This window comes from Lonchura striata, chromosome 3 (genome assembly GCF_050655825.1).
Source record: "Lonchura striata isolate lonStrDom1 chromosome 3, ASM5065582v1, whole genome shotgun sequence".
In the NCBI taxonomy this organism is placed as follows: Eukaryota; Metazoa; Chordata; class Aves; order Passeriformes; family Estrildidae; genus Lonchura; species Lonchura striata.
Genome location: NC_140705.1, coordinates 60,487,436 through 60,506,691, shown reverse-complemented (window position 1 = coordinate 60,506,691; position 19,256 = coordinate 60,487,436). Strand labels below are relative to the sequence as shown.

The window sequence follows — 19,256 nt, the reverse complement described above, 5'->3', positions numbered from 1 at the left end:
CAGACGCTTACTGAGAGGCACGACGAGAAGACACAACACAAAGAATGCGAAGGAGTTGCGCTCCTGAGGCGGGTCTCTGCACATCGCGGGGCGCGACTCCGAACCGTGCGCCCCCCGCCACCCCCAGCCCGCTAAGGCGGGGGCACGGGGGAACGTAGCGGGAAGGGAAAAAAAAAAAAATAGGAGAAAAAGACAACAATATTTACAAATGGCAGCGCGACGGGCGGTGCACGGAGAGTCACAGGTGATGCCGGAGCCAGCGCTTCCCTCCCCGCCGCCGCCCGGGGCTCCCGGACCGCCGGGGGAGGGCGGCACCACCCCCGCCCCGCGGCCCAAAGCCGCAGGTGTGCGGGCAGGACGGGGGCTCCGGGCAGGACGGGGGCTCCGGGCAGCCTCCCGCCCGCCTTCCCGGGGCTCATCCCGGCCGGTGCCCGCCGGGCGCGGGGGAAGCGCGGCGGGAAGGACGCGGCACAGGCGGACGCGCACGTCCCGGCGGCGCGCCGGCACCCCGCCGCCCCCGGGGAGCGGGACCGCCGTGCCCGCGGCCGGCGCCCACCGCAACAAAAGGAAAACAGCCCCGGAGCCGCCCGCGGCCCCGCGCAGCGCCCGGCCCATCCCGCTCCACCTCCCGCACTCACCTCGGCGCGGCGGCGGCGGCAGAGCGGGCGGCGGCCACTCGCGCCCGCGGGCTCCCTCCCTCCCGCTCCCTGCTCCCCTCCCTCCTTCCCTGCCCGCCCTCCCGGCTCCGTCTCTCACCGCTCCCGGAGCGGCGGCGGCGGCTGGGCCCGGCTCCCCGCCACGTGACCCCGCCACGTGACCGCCGCCCGGCCCGGCCCGGCTCCGCCCCCGCCGGCGGCCGCGCCGGGATGGGCCGGGATGGGCCGGGATGGGCGGCGGGGCACGGCCGGGACACACCGCGGCACGCCTTGGAGCAGCTCGTCTGACCGGGGAAACAGCCGCCAGCACGGCCTGTGTCCCGCCAGACCAGATCGCAACAGCGGGCGTGATGTGACAGCAAAGCGCTGGGAGCGAGCTTGCCCCTCCTGCCTTCAGGGCTGAGAAAGAAGGAAAGTATGTTGGAGCCAGTCTCTGGGGCATCGAGCCCCATCGCGGACTTCGCACTCCTCCCCGCAAGAATAACAAGCGCTGTATCCCTGCGTTTTTGACTCGCACCAGACGCCACAGCGAGCGAAAATTAACTGTGCTCACCAGTGTTCCATGCTAAGCGTAACCTTTGCTCCCAGAAAATAATGCTTAGAGTAATGGGTCATGGGGGTGTCTTGTCGGAGGGAATGCCTTTATCCTTCAAACTTGGAAATTCAGGATACAATCCAGAGATAGCAACACTACAAGACCTGGGAGAGCCTCGGTAAAAGCAAACTCCGTGCTCTGGTATCACATTCAATGCGCATTCACTTTCTTCAGAAAGGAGTAATAAAGTGCCTGATCATAAAAGGTGTGAAGCACTCAGTAGTTTAAGGAAACCCCATACAAACTGCAATTATCAGCTCTAGAAAAGCCATCCAACGAAAAGTACATGAGGAGCAGGAAGTGAAAAGGCCCTATCCCCTGCTGGCTTTAGTAATCAAAACTTACAGACCATTTCAGAAACTGAAAAGGTAAATATTTTTCACACCATTGCCAAGAGCTCTATAAGGATTTTATCTTACAACCTATAGCAAGAAGGGGCCAAACTTTGTGTCGGATGACCTGCTATATGTACAAAAATCTGAAAGACTGAAGCTTGAGATAATGTGTTAGAGCTGGGTATACATTTTGTCTGTTAATAAAATTCTCATTTAGGAAAAAAGCTGCTTTTTACTTAAGATTTTCAGTTGTGCTACACAGCTAAACCCCGGGACACCTCTTAAAAGATCCTATAGCTAATAAATAAAAGCTGTCAATTTCTGGTTGCATTACAGAGTTGTTATCAACTAAGTGAGCTGTGAAGACCTGAATGGCCCACTGGACATCTTCACAAGGCAGCCATCACTACCACTGGTAGGCTTATATTTAATATATTTCAGTAAAAAATTGAAAATTGTGAGGAGCCAGAATAGTTCAAACCACTTGTGGTTTGACTCAATCATTCTGTCTGACTTCAGCTGTCTGTGTCTTAGCTGAATTCCTAGTTTACTGGCCATCATAAGAACTAAATTTAGGTAGGAAAGCAAAAAAAAAAAAAAAAAAAAAATCAGAGAGGTTTGCAAAACACCACTGCAGCTTTAATTGCCTTTGTAATCCCGTCCTCTTCACCCCAGGCACTGTGGGGCAACAGTGTTGCCCTGGAGTCCTTTCTGAGCTGCATTAGAAGTTGCAGCTAGTTCATAATCACAAGAGAAATCTGTTTGGTAGTTGCTCACCAGCCTCTACACACCATGGCCGGGACTGAATACCTTTCAGGAATCCCATCCATTCTACATCCAGTTATGTACGTGTTAGGAGTGAAGGAAAATACATAGATGTTTATTCCTTCTAACTCTATCAACATAACACATTTGTCTTCCAAAAATGAATTTACACAGATGCAAAAAGAGTCTCAGGAACTAGAACCAGATACTTCAGGTGTTTAAACCTTGCAACAGAGGTTTAAACAATCATTTTCATCTGTGAATCAACAAGATCTTTTTCCATGCTGAGGACAGACTACAGCATTCCTCCATGTGCAGAAGGGAAGCTACAGCAATCTCAGATTAAGTCCATAATCTGAGTGAGTGGATACCCAGAGGTATCCTTACAGATGTGACAAAGCTTCATCTTCCAAAGTGGAAATAGAAGTTAAAATCTCTACTATTTATAGCAACAGAACATGGTCTTGTAACTTGCCTATGGGACACTGTTGCTCTATAAATGCAAGAGGAGATCACACTTGGGAAAATACTGCTACTGTATTTCATCAGGTTTGTGAAACTACTTTGTACTTTTTTGAACATTTTTTTACTATGACTAAAGGTACTTCTCTAGGATAATGAAGCATTTTAAAGCATACTTAATTCACACTTCACAATATTTTTTGAAGATATATACAAAACATAGAAAACCCAAAGGAAATAGGCAAGCTTTTCCTTCACTAACCCACTCATCCCTTCCTCCTTCAGTCTACTAAGTCTGACCTAAAGTACCAGTTCATTTGATTATGGTGCTAACAGTATAAATATTTTAATAATCCAACTGCAACATTTAATGCAACTTCAGCAATACAAATTAATAGAAACATTAACCTAAAATTATGTTATTAAAATCATCATCTCCTGCACCATTATTAATTTTATTGCAAAGCCTAAGAACCCCACTTCTTTTTGTTTAATTTGGTTTTCTGATTGTTTGACTGCTTTGGTTCTTCTCAGTTCTTGGTATTACTGACCTAAAGAAAAGCTTAGTTATGTAGCCAATTTGACAGGATAATAAAGATCAGTCAAGCACAGAAAAGTTTGTAATTTTTGTTATTGGAATATTGTGAATTTAAGATCAAAGGCAAATACACATTTTCTTTCAGAAGGAACTCAGCTCTGTTTCAATCATAACCAGGCCTATGCTTCTTCATTTTACCCAGCTGTGAGAGGAAGCAGCTACTTTAGTATCTGTCCATTTCTGTAGTCCATTAGTCCCATATTCTCAACCCTCTAAGGAACCAAAGGCTAGCGTCTTCTTCAGAAAGACTTTCTTGTAACATTTCCTTTATTTTTAAAGGCAGACACCATTAAAAAACACTAATAATGACCCTCACGAAGGCAGATGATAAATCCCATTTGTCTACAAGCAACTGCACAAAATTTTTTTAATGTCTTATTTTTAATTTCAAAAACCATGAGAATCTTCAGCTTACCTTCCTTGTTCTGCCCAGTAGCACATCTTGTATTTTTGTCAGGTAAAACATTAATACTCTCTTACCCTTTTTTTTTTTTTTTTTTTTTTTTTTTTTAATTGTAAACACTTTCTTCCTATTTCACTTCAGGTTTCATGATTTCTTCACCTTTCACAAGCTCGCTTTGTTCATGGTCACTTATACTTGGGACAGAAAACAAAGCACAGGACTTTGTTGCCTTCCAAATCCAATCAACATTAGCACTGCAAAGAACGGAACTGTGAATGCCAGGGGTTTTGTGTTCCCAGAACTGATGAGCTCTCTATATCAATTCTCTATTCTATATCTATCTATAGCTACAGCTATATCTATATCATCTATATCTCTATATCTCTATCAATTCTCTATACCAATTAAATATAATCTCATTAAATGTAAAGCCACAGGTGATTAGTTATTAAATAATAGAAGTTTTTCATATGATTCATGAAGAAGGGAAAGTACACCTGAAAAATCAAATGTAACTATTAAGATCCTCTTGAATCCATTAGTTTAACATGGAGCTTTTTTGTTTGTTGGTTTGGGATTTGTTTTTTCAGTTTGCTTAGGGTTTTTTTAAGTATCATTTGGGATGCAGCTCTTCATAACTAATCCCATCCTAAAGACAGTTTCATTTAAGATGCAGATCTTCTAAATCCAGATAACTATGGAATAACAAACTATTTCTACACAAGAACAAAAAAGTGCTTGCATCTTTAAGGTGTAATCATTAGCAGATAAGCAAAAAAGTGTTTATTATTGGCATGTGATTAAATCCACACAAGTCTGATTGTTCTAAAAACTTAGCAATACCTTTGAGTTCAACAAGCTCAATTCATCTACGTATGCTATAGAATCAAGAAGCATAAAACTAAAATTAAGGTATGTCTTTATTTCACTCCAGCTTTTTGGTCCTTCTGAAAATAAAGGGAAGCAGAGAATTGCCAAAATATCCTAAATTAAAAGAAACAGAAAAATTTCCTTTATAGGTTGTAAAAAAAAAAAAGGCACATAGAATTCACCTTGCAGAACACTACCTCACAGAACCTAGAATAGGTACTGAAGTGTCTTCCAATGCAAAAGCTGCTTTTGTAGATGCCTCCATTATTCTACTTTCCTCCTTCACCTCTGTCTGGATTTACAGCATGAATGACTGTCCCATTTTTAATGCATTAGAGAGTTTCATATGCTAAGTTGCTCCCTTTTTTCACATGCAAATCTATCCATTCCTTCCACACATAAACTTAACTAATTTTTGTTAGTTTCGTATGCTCAGCTGATTCCAAAAGGCATTTCTTTTTGATGTAGCTCACCCTGAATTTTCCTTCACCACAGAGGAACACATCAGAAAAAGATAAACAAGTCAGCTTACCTGGGCAGATTCCCCAACAGAGCAAGGATTTCCTCCGTAGCTCATGGAATAGCCAGGCTGAAGGAGGATTGACCAAACCCTACAGTTGCCTGTTGCCTGGCTGTTCACTCCAGCTTCCTCCTGCCTCATTTTTTGTTGTGGAAACAGCTCCAACCTTCCACATATATTTTGTCCCACCTTCTTCAAGAGCTGAACAGGGAAAACAAGACCTGCAGCCCCTCAGAGTGAAGTTGACACTAGAGCAGAATTCCTGGTAAAATTTGCAACCCTGTGGGGAACCCAGGCTGGAGCAGGCTGTGCCTGCAGTGCTGCACCACATGGAAGAGTGACCCACATTGCCATAGTTTGGGGAGGACTGTTGCCTGTGGGATGGACTCACACTGGAGAAGTTTATGGAGAGCTGTCTCCTGTGGGAGGGACCCCACACTGGAGCAGGGAGAGGACTCTTCTCCCTGAGCAGTGGCACAAACATATGGTGATGAACTGACCAGAACCCCTATTCCCTGTCTCCCTGCACCACTGAGGGGGAGGAGGTGGAGCTGGGAAGGAAAGAAGGGTGGGGGGAAAGGTGTTTTTAAAGTCGTATTTTACTTCTCATTATCCTGCTCTGATTTTTTTAGTAATAAATTCAATTAATATCTCTAATTCATGTCTGATTTGGCTGTGACAGTATTTGGTGAGTGATCTCACTCTGTCCTTACCTCAAGCCCATGAACTCTTTTCTCTCCCATGTCCAGTTGTGGAGGGGTGTGACAGAATAGCTTTGGTGAGTCCTGGCATCCAGCTGGGGTCAAACCACTACAGTGTTAAGCAAGGGAAATATATTCACGTGTGGGTTGTTTTTAGTTTGTTGTTTTGTTGGGTTTTTTTTAACTTTACATAGTATTTCAAATTATGCCACACAAGATAATAACTGAAGAGATGAAGATTAGTACACATGGTAAGGGATCAGAACTAGTTAAGTATACCAGTGGATGGTGCTCCAAAGAAAACAGACTGAAGAGATACAATAAATGGAGTCCCTGAAGAATTAGTCACGATACTGTCCTTTCTAATATTTTTGTTAGGTGACCTTCGAACAAAAATATGAGTGTGCTAATAAAATGTGCTGATCACACAAATCTGAGGATCAACAATACAGTCTAGACTCAAAACAGATATATCATTCAGAAAAGAACAGATGACTCCCAGAATCATTTTTAGTGACCACTAAAAAGAACAGGATTAAATATGATAACACAAAGTCATGAATTGAAGGACTTGAAAATTTTAAACTGAAGGCATCAAGTAAAAAGAGAAGAAAAATCTGCATCTGTCAGTAAGAGAATACATGTAAGGTATTTGATGACATCATGAAAGAAGCTAATACTCCCAGATTTTCAAAGAGTTCTGGAACATGAAAAATAGTGTGCTGGTCCAGACAGTAGTGATCAATTATATTGAAGAATGGTAAATTAAACTTGAAATGCATACTACTGAGGGCCAGGAGAAATAGACATGTCTATCTGCATGTTACACTATTAAACAGAGCAATTTTGCATATTTCACTTACTGCATCAGGTTAGGCTCCTTTTCTATGCGCTTCACATAAATTTTAGCATTATGAAACCCTAGTTCAAAGTGAGCCTTTTGAATATGTCTACAATATAAAAAAGATCAATTAATATAACTTTCTCAGCAAAGAGCACATTAGAATATTAAAACAAATAGCAGCTGGTGGAAATACTTCCAAGGTCCCTAGGCTTTTCAGACATGTGCTTTAATGCCCAAGACACAAATTTATATATTTTTTCAGCTTAAATCTACAGAGACTCATACCATATATATTTTCTTCAAAACCTATTATTTCCAAGTATAGTCTCATGAGCAGATTAAGTAAAGGACAGTACAACAAAGCTTAAGCAGTCCTTTTCTTCCCCCCCCCCGCCCCCCCCAGAAAATTCAATGGAGATAACATTTAAATACAAAAATAAAGAGAAAAATCTTGAAAAATGTGAAATAAGAGAAATGCCACCAAAATAGTCAAGGTCTTAAGCACAGTTTAACACCAGAGTCCCAAATTACTGTACTCTCTACTAACACCTTCGATTTCAGAAGATATGACAAATACAGAGACTGTTGCAAAATCAAATGTTAATTCTTAAAAGAAACCAAATTAAACCCAGTATAATTACAGCATAATGCCTGCATTATTATGGGTAGTTCTATAGAGGAATATGACTAAATATTTAAGTGCATTATTCCATTGGAAAAAACCCACATTTCAACCTAGACTTAAGAGTAGAAAAATACATGGCAAGAATGTGATGACTTTTTGCATTTTTAATGGTTTTAGCAAAATATAATAAAATTATAGAAAGCAGCTCCATGTCCAAACAAAATTATTTAAGAAACACCCCTCACTTTCATGAATACCTGATTAGAGACTTCATCGATCCTTTTAATCCTAGTGTTAGAAGGACACAAAAATAAATTCTAGATGTGAAAGGTCTGGCTATCCTTATTAGCACTCAATTTTCTATGTTTGTTCCCCCTTGAGGAATGCCACTCAGTGTAAGGACTGCAAAATCCCTTTCCTCCCTAAATCTTAAGAAATACTGTTAGACAAGGAAAGGTCTCTTTCTCTCACAGGGTAAGCATGCTGTAGAATCATAGAACCATTAAGGCTGGAAGAACCTCTAAGATCACAAAGTCCAGCTGTTTACGCAGCACTGTGTGGTAACCATAAGACCATATACCCACGTGCCACATCCACATGCTGTTTGAACACTTCCAGAGCTGGTGATTCCACCATTTACCTGGGCAACATGTTCCAATGCCTGACCAACCTTTTGGTGAAAACAATTTTCCTAATATACAACCTAAACCTCTCCTGGCAAAACTGGAGCCCATTTCTTCTTATCATTCATTACTTGGGAAAGAGACCAATCCCCAGCCCACTACAACCTCCTTTCAGGTTGCTCTAGGTCTCTCTGATAAGGTCTCCCCTGAGCCTTCTTTCCTCCAGGCTAAACACCCCCAGCTCCCACAACCACTCCTTGTAAGACTTGTGCTCTAACCCTTCCCCAGCTCTGTTGCCCTTCTTTGGAGTCACTCCCATGGTTCAGTATCTTTCCTGTAGTGAGTGGCCCACAACTGATCCCAGGATTCAAGGCACAGCCTCACCAGTGCTGAGAACAGGGGGACAATCCCTGCCCTGGTCCTGCTGGCCACACCATTGCTGATCCAGGCCAGGATGCCATTGGCCTTCTTGGCCACCTGGGCACAGCTGGCCCATGCTCAGCTGCTGTTGACCAGCACCCTCAGGTCCTTTTTCCCTGGGCCACTTTCCAGCCACTCTTTCCCCAGCCTGTAGCACTGCCTGGGGTTGTTGTGACCAAGGGCAAGACCCAGCACCTGGCCTTATTGAACCTCACACCACTGGCCTCAGCCACTGGTCCAGCCTGTTCAGATCCCTCTGCAGAGCTTTCCAGCCCTCCAGCAGATCAACACTCCCACCTACCTTGGTGTCACCTGCAAACTGATTGAAGGTGCCCTGAATCCCCTTGTCCAGACCATTGATAAAGTTGTTAAACAGGCCTGACTCCAGTACTCAGCCTAGAAGAACACCACAAGTGACAGGTCACCAGCTGGATGCAGCACCTTTCACCACCTCTCCCTGGGCCTGGCCATCCAGATTTTTGCCCACCAAACAGCACCAGGCCAAACCATGAGCAGCCAGTTCTTTCCAGGAGAATGCAGTGAGAAATGGTGTCAAAGGCTTTACTAAGGTCCAGGTAGACTGTATTCACAGTCTTCTCTATTTGTTTTTATGACTCACTTTGGTTATGATATTTTTGTAACTACAATGACAATGAAAAAACGCATTACATGAAAGCTTCCCTCAGTGTTTCAAATTTAGAGTGTAGTGGATTGCTTCTCATACCTACCAAGTCAAACAAAATTTTTTTTGTTGGACCTTCATAGTTTCTTTGTTTTATAATACAATAAAAATGAGCTAGAATAACTGTACATTGAAAAGAGTCTCAGTTTGGTCTAGTTTTTCATACTTGCAGCAAACTACTTTAGAAACCACCTTCTGAAACACATCCACCTTCAGAATTGTTCCTTCCCACTCTCTACAGCTCCTTCTGGTTCCTGCTGTAACACAGCAGGCTAAACAGGCAGAAATAGCTTTTAAAAACCCTACTGAAAACCAAAAGGGGAAACATTTACTGATTGCAAGAATTCAGGTTCCCTAGTCCTCCTGACAGATTTTGTCAGATGCTTAGCTTTGCCCACTCCTCATCCCTCCTCTAGGGCTCTTTTCAAATACTATTTGCAGCTCCCTCTACCTAAAAGGCCACCTGACCAACACTAAAAGCTGTCACAGTCCTTCATTACATTGGCCTTGACGTGGTTGTGCTTAACAATATTGAGTTAAAATATTCATTAAGAAACCAGGCTTCTTTTTTCTTCAGTTTTATACTGATTTTATAACTTTCCTAATATTAAAAGATAAAATTAGTCTTCATTTAGACCAAAAGTAAAATCAAATATAGGGAACACACTTCATTTTACAGCTGAAGAGAAATTTTTCTTTCATATCTAGTTGATGACTCAGAAGGTCATCATTATTCCAGGGTTACTCACTTCTGCTGAAATTCTCGCTTTTGGAATACCTGTATATCTAATGATATGACACACATACAAAACATGTCTTACACACAAAGTTGCCAGTGTAGGAGAATTAAGAGATTAAAAGGAAGTAAAACTACACTGTAATTCCACAGGGAAAAGTGGTCCCATTCAGGACAGGCCAAATGAATAGTAGGTGTAATATTAAGAAAGCTTGGTCCCTGGTTGGATAAACACAGAGCCTTTTGTAAGCCAATTAAGATCTAGTCAATTGCAAGTAAATTTTTTGGTCCTTATGCTCCTTCTGATCTTGTTCAATTTCAGAATTAACAGGAAAGAATAGTTACAAACCTAAAATACTCTTCCCCCTTTTTCCTGCCTTTTTTCTCTTTTGCCCTCCCATCTCACCTCTCTAGCTTAGCTACATCAGGAACACAACACACAAAATGGTGAGAGATAATTTGTTTGGTGTGCATACCTCTGTCTACTGACAGTGTATGAGCTATGCCAACACTGCAGAAACATGTAACACTATCTCATCTGCAAGTGAGATCTTCACAGCTGCGAGGGCACCCATTGCTCTGCACACCCTGCCATTTACAATTGGAGCCATCTTTTCTGTCATAGAAAAATGAACAGCTGTACAGCTCTGACAGTCAACTCTTTCAGTCTGTAGTCATCCAGAAATTTTGCTGTTTCTTTCCTGAGAGGCTAGTTAGGTGGCTAATCAGTTATCCATCAGTTTTGGTGTTGTATGGGTTTTCTTTGGTGGATGTTCAAGCACATTCCTGCATTGATATTATGAGTCACTTCTTGTTACTAACACCTAGAATTGCTCAAGCACAAAAAGCTAAAAGCTAGCACTAATGCTCTAAAATTTCCACTTTGAAATTTTTTTACGGGGCAGCAATTTTATAGTCTGTTTCTAGTAGTCTTAATCCTTGAGTACTATGCAATCAGAAGTGAGAAAATTACTTTTTCAGTCTATATGAAAAATACAATCCCTATTATTCAAAGACCTAGCAGGGGGTTGCCCCTAATATTAAAACTTGATAGGTATTGTAGCTTTTTGTTTGATTAGAGAACACAATGATTTTTACAATTACATATGTGTAAACCAATAAAGCTACCCATTTGGGGGCCAAGGAGGGAAAAACTTTCTGAATGTCTCACTTCCATGCACTATAAGCAATAATGTAAGGAGAAAGATACAGAAATCCCCTATGCAGACTGAAATACAGTAAGATTGAATGTTGTATGGTCTTCTACACAGTATAATGCATGTGATTTGAGGAACAGGTACCCTACAATCACATGCATTTTGTATTATGAGGAAACACAGAGGGGAAAAAAAAGCATAAATCTTACCTCTTATTAACAGTGATTTATTTTGATTTACACTCACTAAAAATTATGTAATTAATATGGAGCAACTTCTAAAGCAGGCTCATGGTGTGGAGATACACAGACCTACCAGTAACATCAGACGACAAGACTGCATTTCAGACTCATCATTTTAATGAAACACATCTGTGTACCTGCACTTAGGGAGAAAACACTGGATACCTAAACAGCTAAGAAATTTCTGAACTAAAAATATTTCAAGATCTCCAACAGTGAATATCTTTTTAGCAGGACACTTTGAAGCTGAATATTCATCTCTAGCTGAAAGCATATCTGATGGTCCAAAGCATGCTAAGTCTCTGACCCACCACTGTCCAGGCTGCAACAATTTTTTAAACTAGCTTAAAATATTGGCAAGAGCTCCCCTTACTGGTCTGCTTTCAAACTATCAGCTCTTCAGTCCTGAAAATCTTTTAAATGAAACAAAGGTGGATAAAACATTACTTATATTCCACATTTTGGGAAAAACAAAACAAAACAAAACAAAAAAAAAACCAACAACAAAAAAACCAACAACAAAAAAAAACCCCAGGTCTACATCAAATTTATACCATATATCCTACTGTTTACATTTCTGATTAGCTGCTAGATAATGACTTAGTTTAGGAAGAAATTGTTCTTCCATCATTGTGAACTGCAACTTATTTTGAATCCTTGATTTTGTATAGGAGATATAGGCCTTGCCACAGTCTAAATTAAAGAACGAACACCCAATTCTAACAGACCAAGTAATGCACTCATTTCACAGTAAACACCATGAGTTTCAATGGGATCATTTGTGGGATAATCAAGGACTCATCGTGGAAATTTATATGAAATTTGGAGCTGCAAAAAAAATCTATTATGAAAGCATACGGTTTTCTTCAATGGTCTACTGTCTGATTTTAAGAGCAAAATATACCTCTCAAACTGCACTGGTTTATATGATTAAAGAGTGGTTAAGATACGTGTAGTGATATAGATATACATATATATATGTATACACATTTATATATGATTTTTAGTGCCCTACTTTTGTAATGTCAGCCTAGGGGCCTACTGAACTTTTATGGTGAAGAAGCCAACTAAGAAAGGTTAAATGTAAGTAATTTTTTATGACACCATGAAATACCATTATCTTTAATTTATGGTAAACAATCTTGTTTACCTCAGCTCACAGTAAACAATCCTGTTAATGCATAAAATACGTGTTCTCTGGATTGTTCTCACACACATAAGGTGGCCCTGCTGAGCTGAGAAAAAACTATAAAATCTGTTGTTATGTCACATTAGGAAAAAAAAAGAGGGAATCAAAGGATATGCTTTTGAATACACCCTATAAACCTGGAAAGACTGTAAAACAGGATTTCTTAATGTATAACACCACTTGGAAGAGGTTTAGTACAGCACATCAGACAACCATTTAGCTCTCACCACTAAGGAACAAAAAACAAAAATCAAAAATAACCCCAAGTCCCCCAATTATCATTGTTAAGTACATTAAACAAATAAACAAAACCACTATTATTCAAATGGATTCAGTTGCCTACCTTTTTTTGTGAAACACAGGCAGTTTAGCTACAGAATCAAATCCACTCAGTCTAGTTCTCTCAGGTAAAATGATAGAATTTCCTATAACATTCTCTATTTTTTTTTCAACAGCAATCTCTATTTACTTTCTAGAGGACACATCCATTCTCCCTAGTGATTGTTGGTTATTTCCTCCCTTACTGTACTGTACAATTATTCTTTCTGGGCTAGCTGTTGTACCAGAGAGAAGGAAGAGGGACGCATCATTACAACCCCTATCTATACTGACCAACCAGGGTCATACTCATTGTGCTGCCAACCCCCCTGCTAAAACAACCAGAATTAGCTCATCTCACAATTTATAATACTATTTAAATATGTGATGGCATTTAGACTTGTTTATACACAACTTTCTTTGAAGGCCATTAATAAACAATTTTTTAAAATCTGACTTTTCAAACGAAAACCCAAATGTCCAATAGTATAATCTTCAATAAAAATGAAATGTTATTGCTTTATTTCACTAGGAAGTAGCATTTTCAGTTTCCATCCCTCTTTTCCTACATAACATGCTGTTTATGTTATTCAAATTCTCTTACCTTGCTTTAGAGATCTGTCTCATCCTTCTATCAAATACAACTCTTTAGCTTCTGCATGTGTTAACAACAGAAGAATTTATGAGCATATTCAAGTTACAATAACTACACAAGAATAACTGTTTACATCACAAAATGCTAACAAGTGAACTTGCAATCTTATTTAGATCTATGTATAAATAAGTAGCAAGTAATAAATTAAGTTGAAGTAAGTGTCTTTTATGTAATTGTCCTACCATGCTCTTCTTTCAGTACCCCAAATACTTTCAACTCAAACTGAAAGCAAAAAGTGAGCAGTGAAAGCCCTTCAAGAGAAAATTTGGTGCTTTTACAAGCAGCAACAAGTTTGTCATACAAGCTATATTTTTGCTGCTCAAGCAGAACCTGAGAGCACTGTAGTTCTTCTATAGCTACTAGCAAAAAAGTGAACATAATAATTATGGATACAAACATTAAATTAAAATAAATTAATATTCCAAATTCAGTTAAAGCTGATTTTCTCACCCTATCAACTCCATTATCAAAGCATGGATATATTCCAACAGATCTCCTACAGCTTTTATTCTCAAGTGTTTCCAGCCTTTAAAAAATGTATATTTAATGCAGTGATTCATTCCAAGTTGTACTCACCAATATTTCACACCTGAATGAAAATCAGCACAAACGTTTAAAATCTGTAACTGTAAATGCTGATTATCTCAAAATGTATAGGTATTTTTAATAGTAGTATCTACTTTTCTCCCATCTGGGCAAGTATTTTTGTTGTTGTTAAAGCATGTAAGTGCTAGGACTAGATGCATTTAAAAACAATCAAACCCTTTCAGAGGTCCAAGTTTATTCAAATCGCAGAAACCCTTGCTTGGGTTTTTTTGTTTGTTTGCTTTTTAAAATCATACACATACTCAATTTCTAAAAGTTTCTGCATTGGATTTCCTTCACCATAGTACCTGATTCAAGACCCTCTTTTTCTCTAGGAACTACAGTGAACTCAGTTCCTTAGACTACATATGATGATAGCAACTTACATCTTTACATCATTTGTTTATTCTTCCAGCACAGAATTGGTTATGCCTTTTTAGGGTACAGGAAGGAATAAAAGTATTGACAGGTTTAGAAGTTAGAAGTCCATTAACTTGTTTGCTCAAAAAAAACCAAATTGTGAGCAGAGAACATAAGATGCATGCCCAACTGTTTAGCTTATACAGTTTGGTTACTTTTAACCCTCTGTAAGCCATTTATTGTAAATTTAAGCTGAAATACAGGGAAGACAGCAGCAAAGCTGTACAGTTAACCAGAGAAAAAGACAAGAACTGCAAGAAGTTTATTACAGACTGAAAAGGAAAGTCACAATAGAAATGGAGCACTAGGCATGCGATATACAGAGAAGCTTAACATGTGGAATTCCAAACATGACTTCTCAAATGCTGTAGTTTGAAAAGAGTGATGGATGATTTACCTTTCAGCAGAATCTGGATGGAAAATAAACTAGGATTCCAAAGAAAGGAAACACACCCTTCTAAATAAATTGTATTAGGCTATAATGCCATGTTAAAACTACTGATTATTTCTCCATTAAATGACCCCCCAACAACCTTCCACAAAATAAATTATGAGGTCAGTGTTTGATCAGTCTCTTGAGATCAATCTCAAGAAAGAGATAAAAAACCATAAACCATTTATAAATAAGATTTAAACTTCTTATTTCAGGTAAAGACACGTGGCTGGTTCTTAATCTACATGACCAGGGAAGCACCCACTTGTGAAAGAAAGAGATTAAACAATTTAGACCCAAACTCATTGTTCTATACAGTCAGAGAAAAGGGAAGGTACCAGAAATGTCATGAAGTTAAATTTTGCAGGGCTATTTGCTCATCCCATGAACTCGAATATACACAATTCTACAAAACTTTCTCTGGACAGCTTTTTGATTAAAAACATCTAGTGAAATTTTCTCCTGAAGATTCCTCCTTCTGAGGAAAAAAGCAATCTGAACAAAAAACAAGGATAAACCTACCAATTAATCTGCTGTCTACTGGACAAAAGAAAACAAGCAGTAGTGGGAGAGTCAGTAAAGAAAACTGTTCCTTATGAAAAGCCTTTCTCTTTACACTTCTTTTTCTCAAAGACAAAATGGTGGCATCTATCTATCTAAAAGTTAAGCCAGTGTCTGAGCTAAAGTTACAAATACAGAGTAAAAAAACCCAAATAACCAAACCATGACAATACAAAGCTTTTTGCTTTACAGCAAAAGGCAATATGGGAAAAATAACTAAGCTGAAAACATCCCCTCGTAACCAAAAATCCAAGCCCAGCTTTCTTGATTGTTAGGTAGAGCTTGGGAGTCTGATCACATAACTTATTGTGACTACTGGCTTCAGTGAAAAAATACAAGCAATTATATCTATAGGACTGGTCTCTAATTTCTGTCACCCCTTTAGTTTATAATGGTCTAGGGCAATAGATCTTGTCCCAATCCCTCCTTCCACTCCAAACTCCCACCACCTCTCCCCAAACTCAGAACAACTCGGAAAGCACAGCCTTGGTAAAAGTAGGTAAGTAGTATGGGGCCTTTGTAACATGTTTTAACAAAAAACCCCCAACGCTCCCAACCTCAAACAACACCACAAAACAGACCAACTCTCATCCTGCTGTATAAAACCCATCCAGTTAAGAGCAGCATCTGACCATGCCTCCAATTTACAGATGTTCCATCAAGCACAGATCATACTTCAACTGACATTCTTTACTTTCTATCAGTCACACTATAATCAGATTCAATCACACACAGGAACACAACACATCCACAGAGGACCTCATACAGCATTCCAATACAGAAACACTACTCTATTTTTTGGGTCATATCTTGCAAGATAAAAACCTAAAGGAAAACCAGAGAGCATGCATCAAGAATTCTCAAGGGAACTCCTCAAGTGTATAATTTTAAGTCTTTTAATAAAGATACCACATTCTTTCAAAATGAGAAACAAAATCCAATTCTAGACTATTTTTTTCTATGAAAATGATGCATTTTCTATAGTAGCCACTTCTATGTAGGATTTACATGCCACAGTGTTATCTATTTAAAACAGTAACAACACAAACTATTGAAATTCACTGTTCCAAAACTTGCAGTAATCTCATTTCTCTGGTTTGTCTCACTTCTGAGTAATAGGAAACGAGTTCTGGTCCATTAACTCGCCCACTCTCTCCTGGAGGAAGTTGACCAACTCAGCTAACACAAAGACATGAGTTTCATCCAGGTCTTGTATGATGAACTTCTTTCCCAAAGCATTTGACTCATCCAAGTAGAGCAGAAACTGCTTCATTGCCGGGTCACTGTAGAGACAAATACACATCAGACTCTACCTCACAAGTTATAGTTACAAACAAAAGAAACACCATTCAGAGATATTCCTAAAGGGTTTAGGAAAACTAAAATTAATTTTCATAACTTAAATACACTCTGTGAAACTTTAGTAAAAGTTGATTCTTTCCAAGTGGTTTTGGTTACTATAGAGACAAAAATAAAATTGTAATAAAGTCTAATGAGTAGAACCAGCTGCTTGATTAGCAAGAAATTTCCGTTTGCTGCTGCTAAAGCAGATTCAAAAACTCCCAAACCAAAACTAAAACTCAAAAGTCCAACCCTTAATAAGGCAAGACTGAATTTACATTTCTGATTTCAGCAATAGCCTCATAAAAACAGGTTTCCTTAAAGCATAGGGATAACCAAAAGACAGGAGAACACAGATCTCACTCAAAGTAGTATAGCACAGACAAAGAGTGCTCATATAAGAATTGTATTATTTCTCACACTCCAACTGAACAGTCATGATATCACCTTCTAAATAAAATTTAAATTGTTTAGAAGAAAACATTTTGGAAGTATGGAACTGCTTTTGTGCAGTTTTAGATTGCAAACATATTAGGAGACTTAAGTGTACAGCAGAAATTTTACACATCATGTAACGCTATATGACCCCACAAATCTTGAGTGATGCTTCCTTTAATTTTGGAGGTAGCCAGAGGCCTGAGTCTCAGTCCAAAGATGAGATTATATGAAAACAGGTACATTGCACCTACACCAAAAAGCTGACATTTACCAACTCCAAGCACATTCATTTCAAATATGATCTACAAACAGAACCACGTTAGCCCTGCACCAAATTCAGCCTAGAGCTGATTAAATAAAAACAAAAGAGGAATGAATAAATGAAAGATTACCTCGTCTCCCTCAAGAATCAGTAAAGAAACACTTGATTCACAAACAACAGCAAGAAACTGCTCGCAAGCAATACAAAGAACAAGAGGGAGCATCTAATATTTGCAAGAAAAAATTGCCAAGGTAACTGGATTGCTCAACTAGGGTTAAGTTGTACCTGACAAGCATATAGATAACTAACATATACAGCTAAAAGTTTAACTTGTAAACCTTTCAAAAGACGTGAAAATATTAGGGGAGCATTAGACATGGTAGAATATAGCTTTGAAGCATAATTTCTCATAGTGAATGCTAATTTTAAGTATTTTACATCCTTTTCTCTATTTTGCTAAATTAAAATAATAACCTGGATTTTTACAACTATGTGATTTCTAACTTTTTCACCATCATATTTTTACTCCATATTCATATGCAGTTTTTTCTTTAAGGAGGTTAGGCATAAGTGGAAAACAATCTCTTGAACAGAAAAATGGGCCTTTGGCATTATGACTATCCACAATTGCCTTCTTTTTCTTCCCCAAAGGCCGCACTTTTCTCTGCTTGTTCAGCACCACCCTTCCCCACAATACCTCCTTTTGTCTGGACTCTTCAGTTACTTAAGATTAGTTCCAGGTCTAAAGAAACACAGTCTTTGACACGAGGAGAGGCAGTAAATGCTGCTACTCACCACTCAACCAGAACACCTTTCAGAACATTCACCATCTTCTCAGCTCTTATGAACGCTGAAGAGTCGGCAAGAGCAACCCCTGTTTTGGATCACACTGTGAAAAAAAGAGTTCACTCTTTAGAATTTTTAGAATTTTAATAAAGGATAAAAGAAAGACAAATTTCCAGAGCATGGAGATAGCCTAAAACCTCTGTTCTCTCTATAGTTACATTGCTGGGGTTACCTGTGAATTCAACAGTTTATACATTATTCAAACATGCTTTTAAGATTTTGACGTTTCTTGTTTGGTTTTAACCTCTGACTTGTCTGCAGGACATTCTGTAGATCAGATCCATATATTTTATTTCTTCCCGTAGCTCTATCTTGTTGTTTCACACTTCCTGATAGCAAAGAATCAATAAATCCTTCCTGAATGCTTATGCTCTGTTTTCTGTCACTGTTATCACTTGGAGAGGCCAGTCCACAGATGTAAGAAATAAAATAATTGTTTTACACGATTCTGTGAGTCAGCTACATTGAAGCATTTTAATCTATTTTAACAGTTTGCTAAAAGTTATGATATAATATATTTATCACGCTATTCACATTCATATGAACTATACAGTGCACACATAAGCTGACAGGTCATATTATAGAAAAGCAGTTAAAAGTAAATATAAATTGTACCGTATCAAAATACTTGCGATGCAAAAAGCGAAATAAATGCGAAAGTCAGTATTACATTATCATCTACAACAGCACTGGCGACCACGGGAAATGTGGAAGCACAACACGCCCCACACACCCCTAACACGCAAATACAAACAATTAACGCCTCGGTTTTACGCAAAGACTCTTTACGACAACTCTACTCCCCGGCGGAGTTGCTGGCCCGTCCTGGCCTTCACCTCCTCCTTGCTCAGAGGGGTTCCCAGGGGCTCCGGTGCGGTCCCTCACCTCCGCCGCGCACGGACCGGTCCCGCTCCCTCACCCGCTCCCTCACCTCCGCCCTCGTCCCGCGCCGCCTCCCCGCCCGCGCACGCGCA

The 19,256-nt window shown here is 39.7% G+C and overlaps 2 protein-coding genes and 1 long non-coding RNA gene across 9 annotated transcripts in view; 1 reads left to right on the top strand and 2 right to left on the bottom strand.

The window, feature by feature from the left end:
- TULP4 (TUB like protein 4) overlaps positions 1-808 on the bottom strand; it is a 148,000-nt gene extending 147,192 nt beyond the window's left edge. The window contains exon 1 of one of the 3 annotated variants that reach the window (XM_021540432.4): positions 639-808. The gene's annotated coding sequence lies outside the window, so the exon portion shown is untranslated. Of the gene's footprint in view, positions 1-11; positions 157-638 lie in introns of those variants that run through there. The other 2 variants (XM_021540430.4, XM_085575269.1) reach the window with 2 other exon arrangements.
- LOC146767917 (uncharacterized) lies at positions 785-7,749 on the top strand. Its single transcript, XR_014953787.1, has 3 exons — positions 785-1,619; positions 1,923-2,001; positions 5,180-7,749. It is a non-coding gene; the product is annotated as an uncharacterized LOC146767917 (long non-coding RNA).
- A 6,895-nt stretch (positions 7,750-14,644) lies between these two features.
- GTF2H5 (general transcription factor IIH subunit 5) lies at positions 14,645-19,244 on the bottom strand. 5 transcript variants are annotated; one of them, XM_021540434.4, is made up of 3 exons: positions 19,214-19,244; positions 18,232-18,325; positions 14,645-16,678 (listed from the first exon to the last, which is right to left on the bottom strand). In XM_021540434.4, exons 2-3 carry the CDS (start codon positions 18,264-18,266, stop codon positions 16,498-16,500), a joined length of 216 nt encoding a protein of 71 aa, XP_021396109.1. In that variant the 5' UTR covers positions 18,267-18,325; positions 19,214-19,244; the 3' UTR covers positions 14,645-16,497. The 5 variants fall into 5 exon arrangements, with proteins under 5 accessions (XP_021396109.1, XP_085431411.1, XP_021396112.1 ...); XM_085575285.1 differs by having other exon boundaries at positions 18,898-19,230; XM_021540437.4 differs by having other exon boundaries at positions 19,119-19,230.
- Positions 19,245-19,256: the final 12 nt, after the last annotated feature.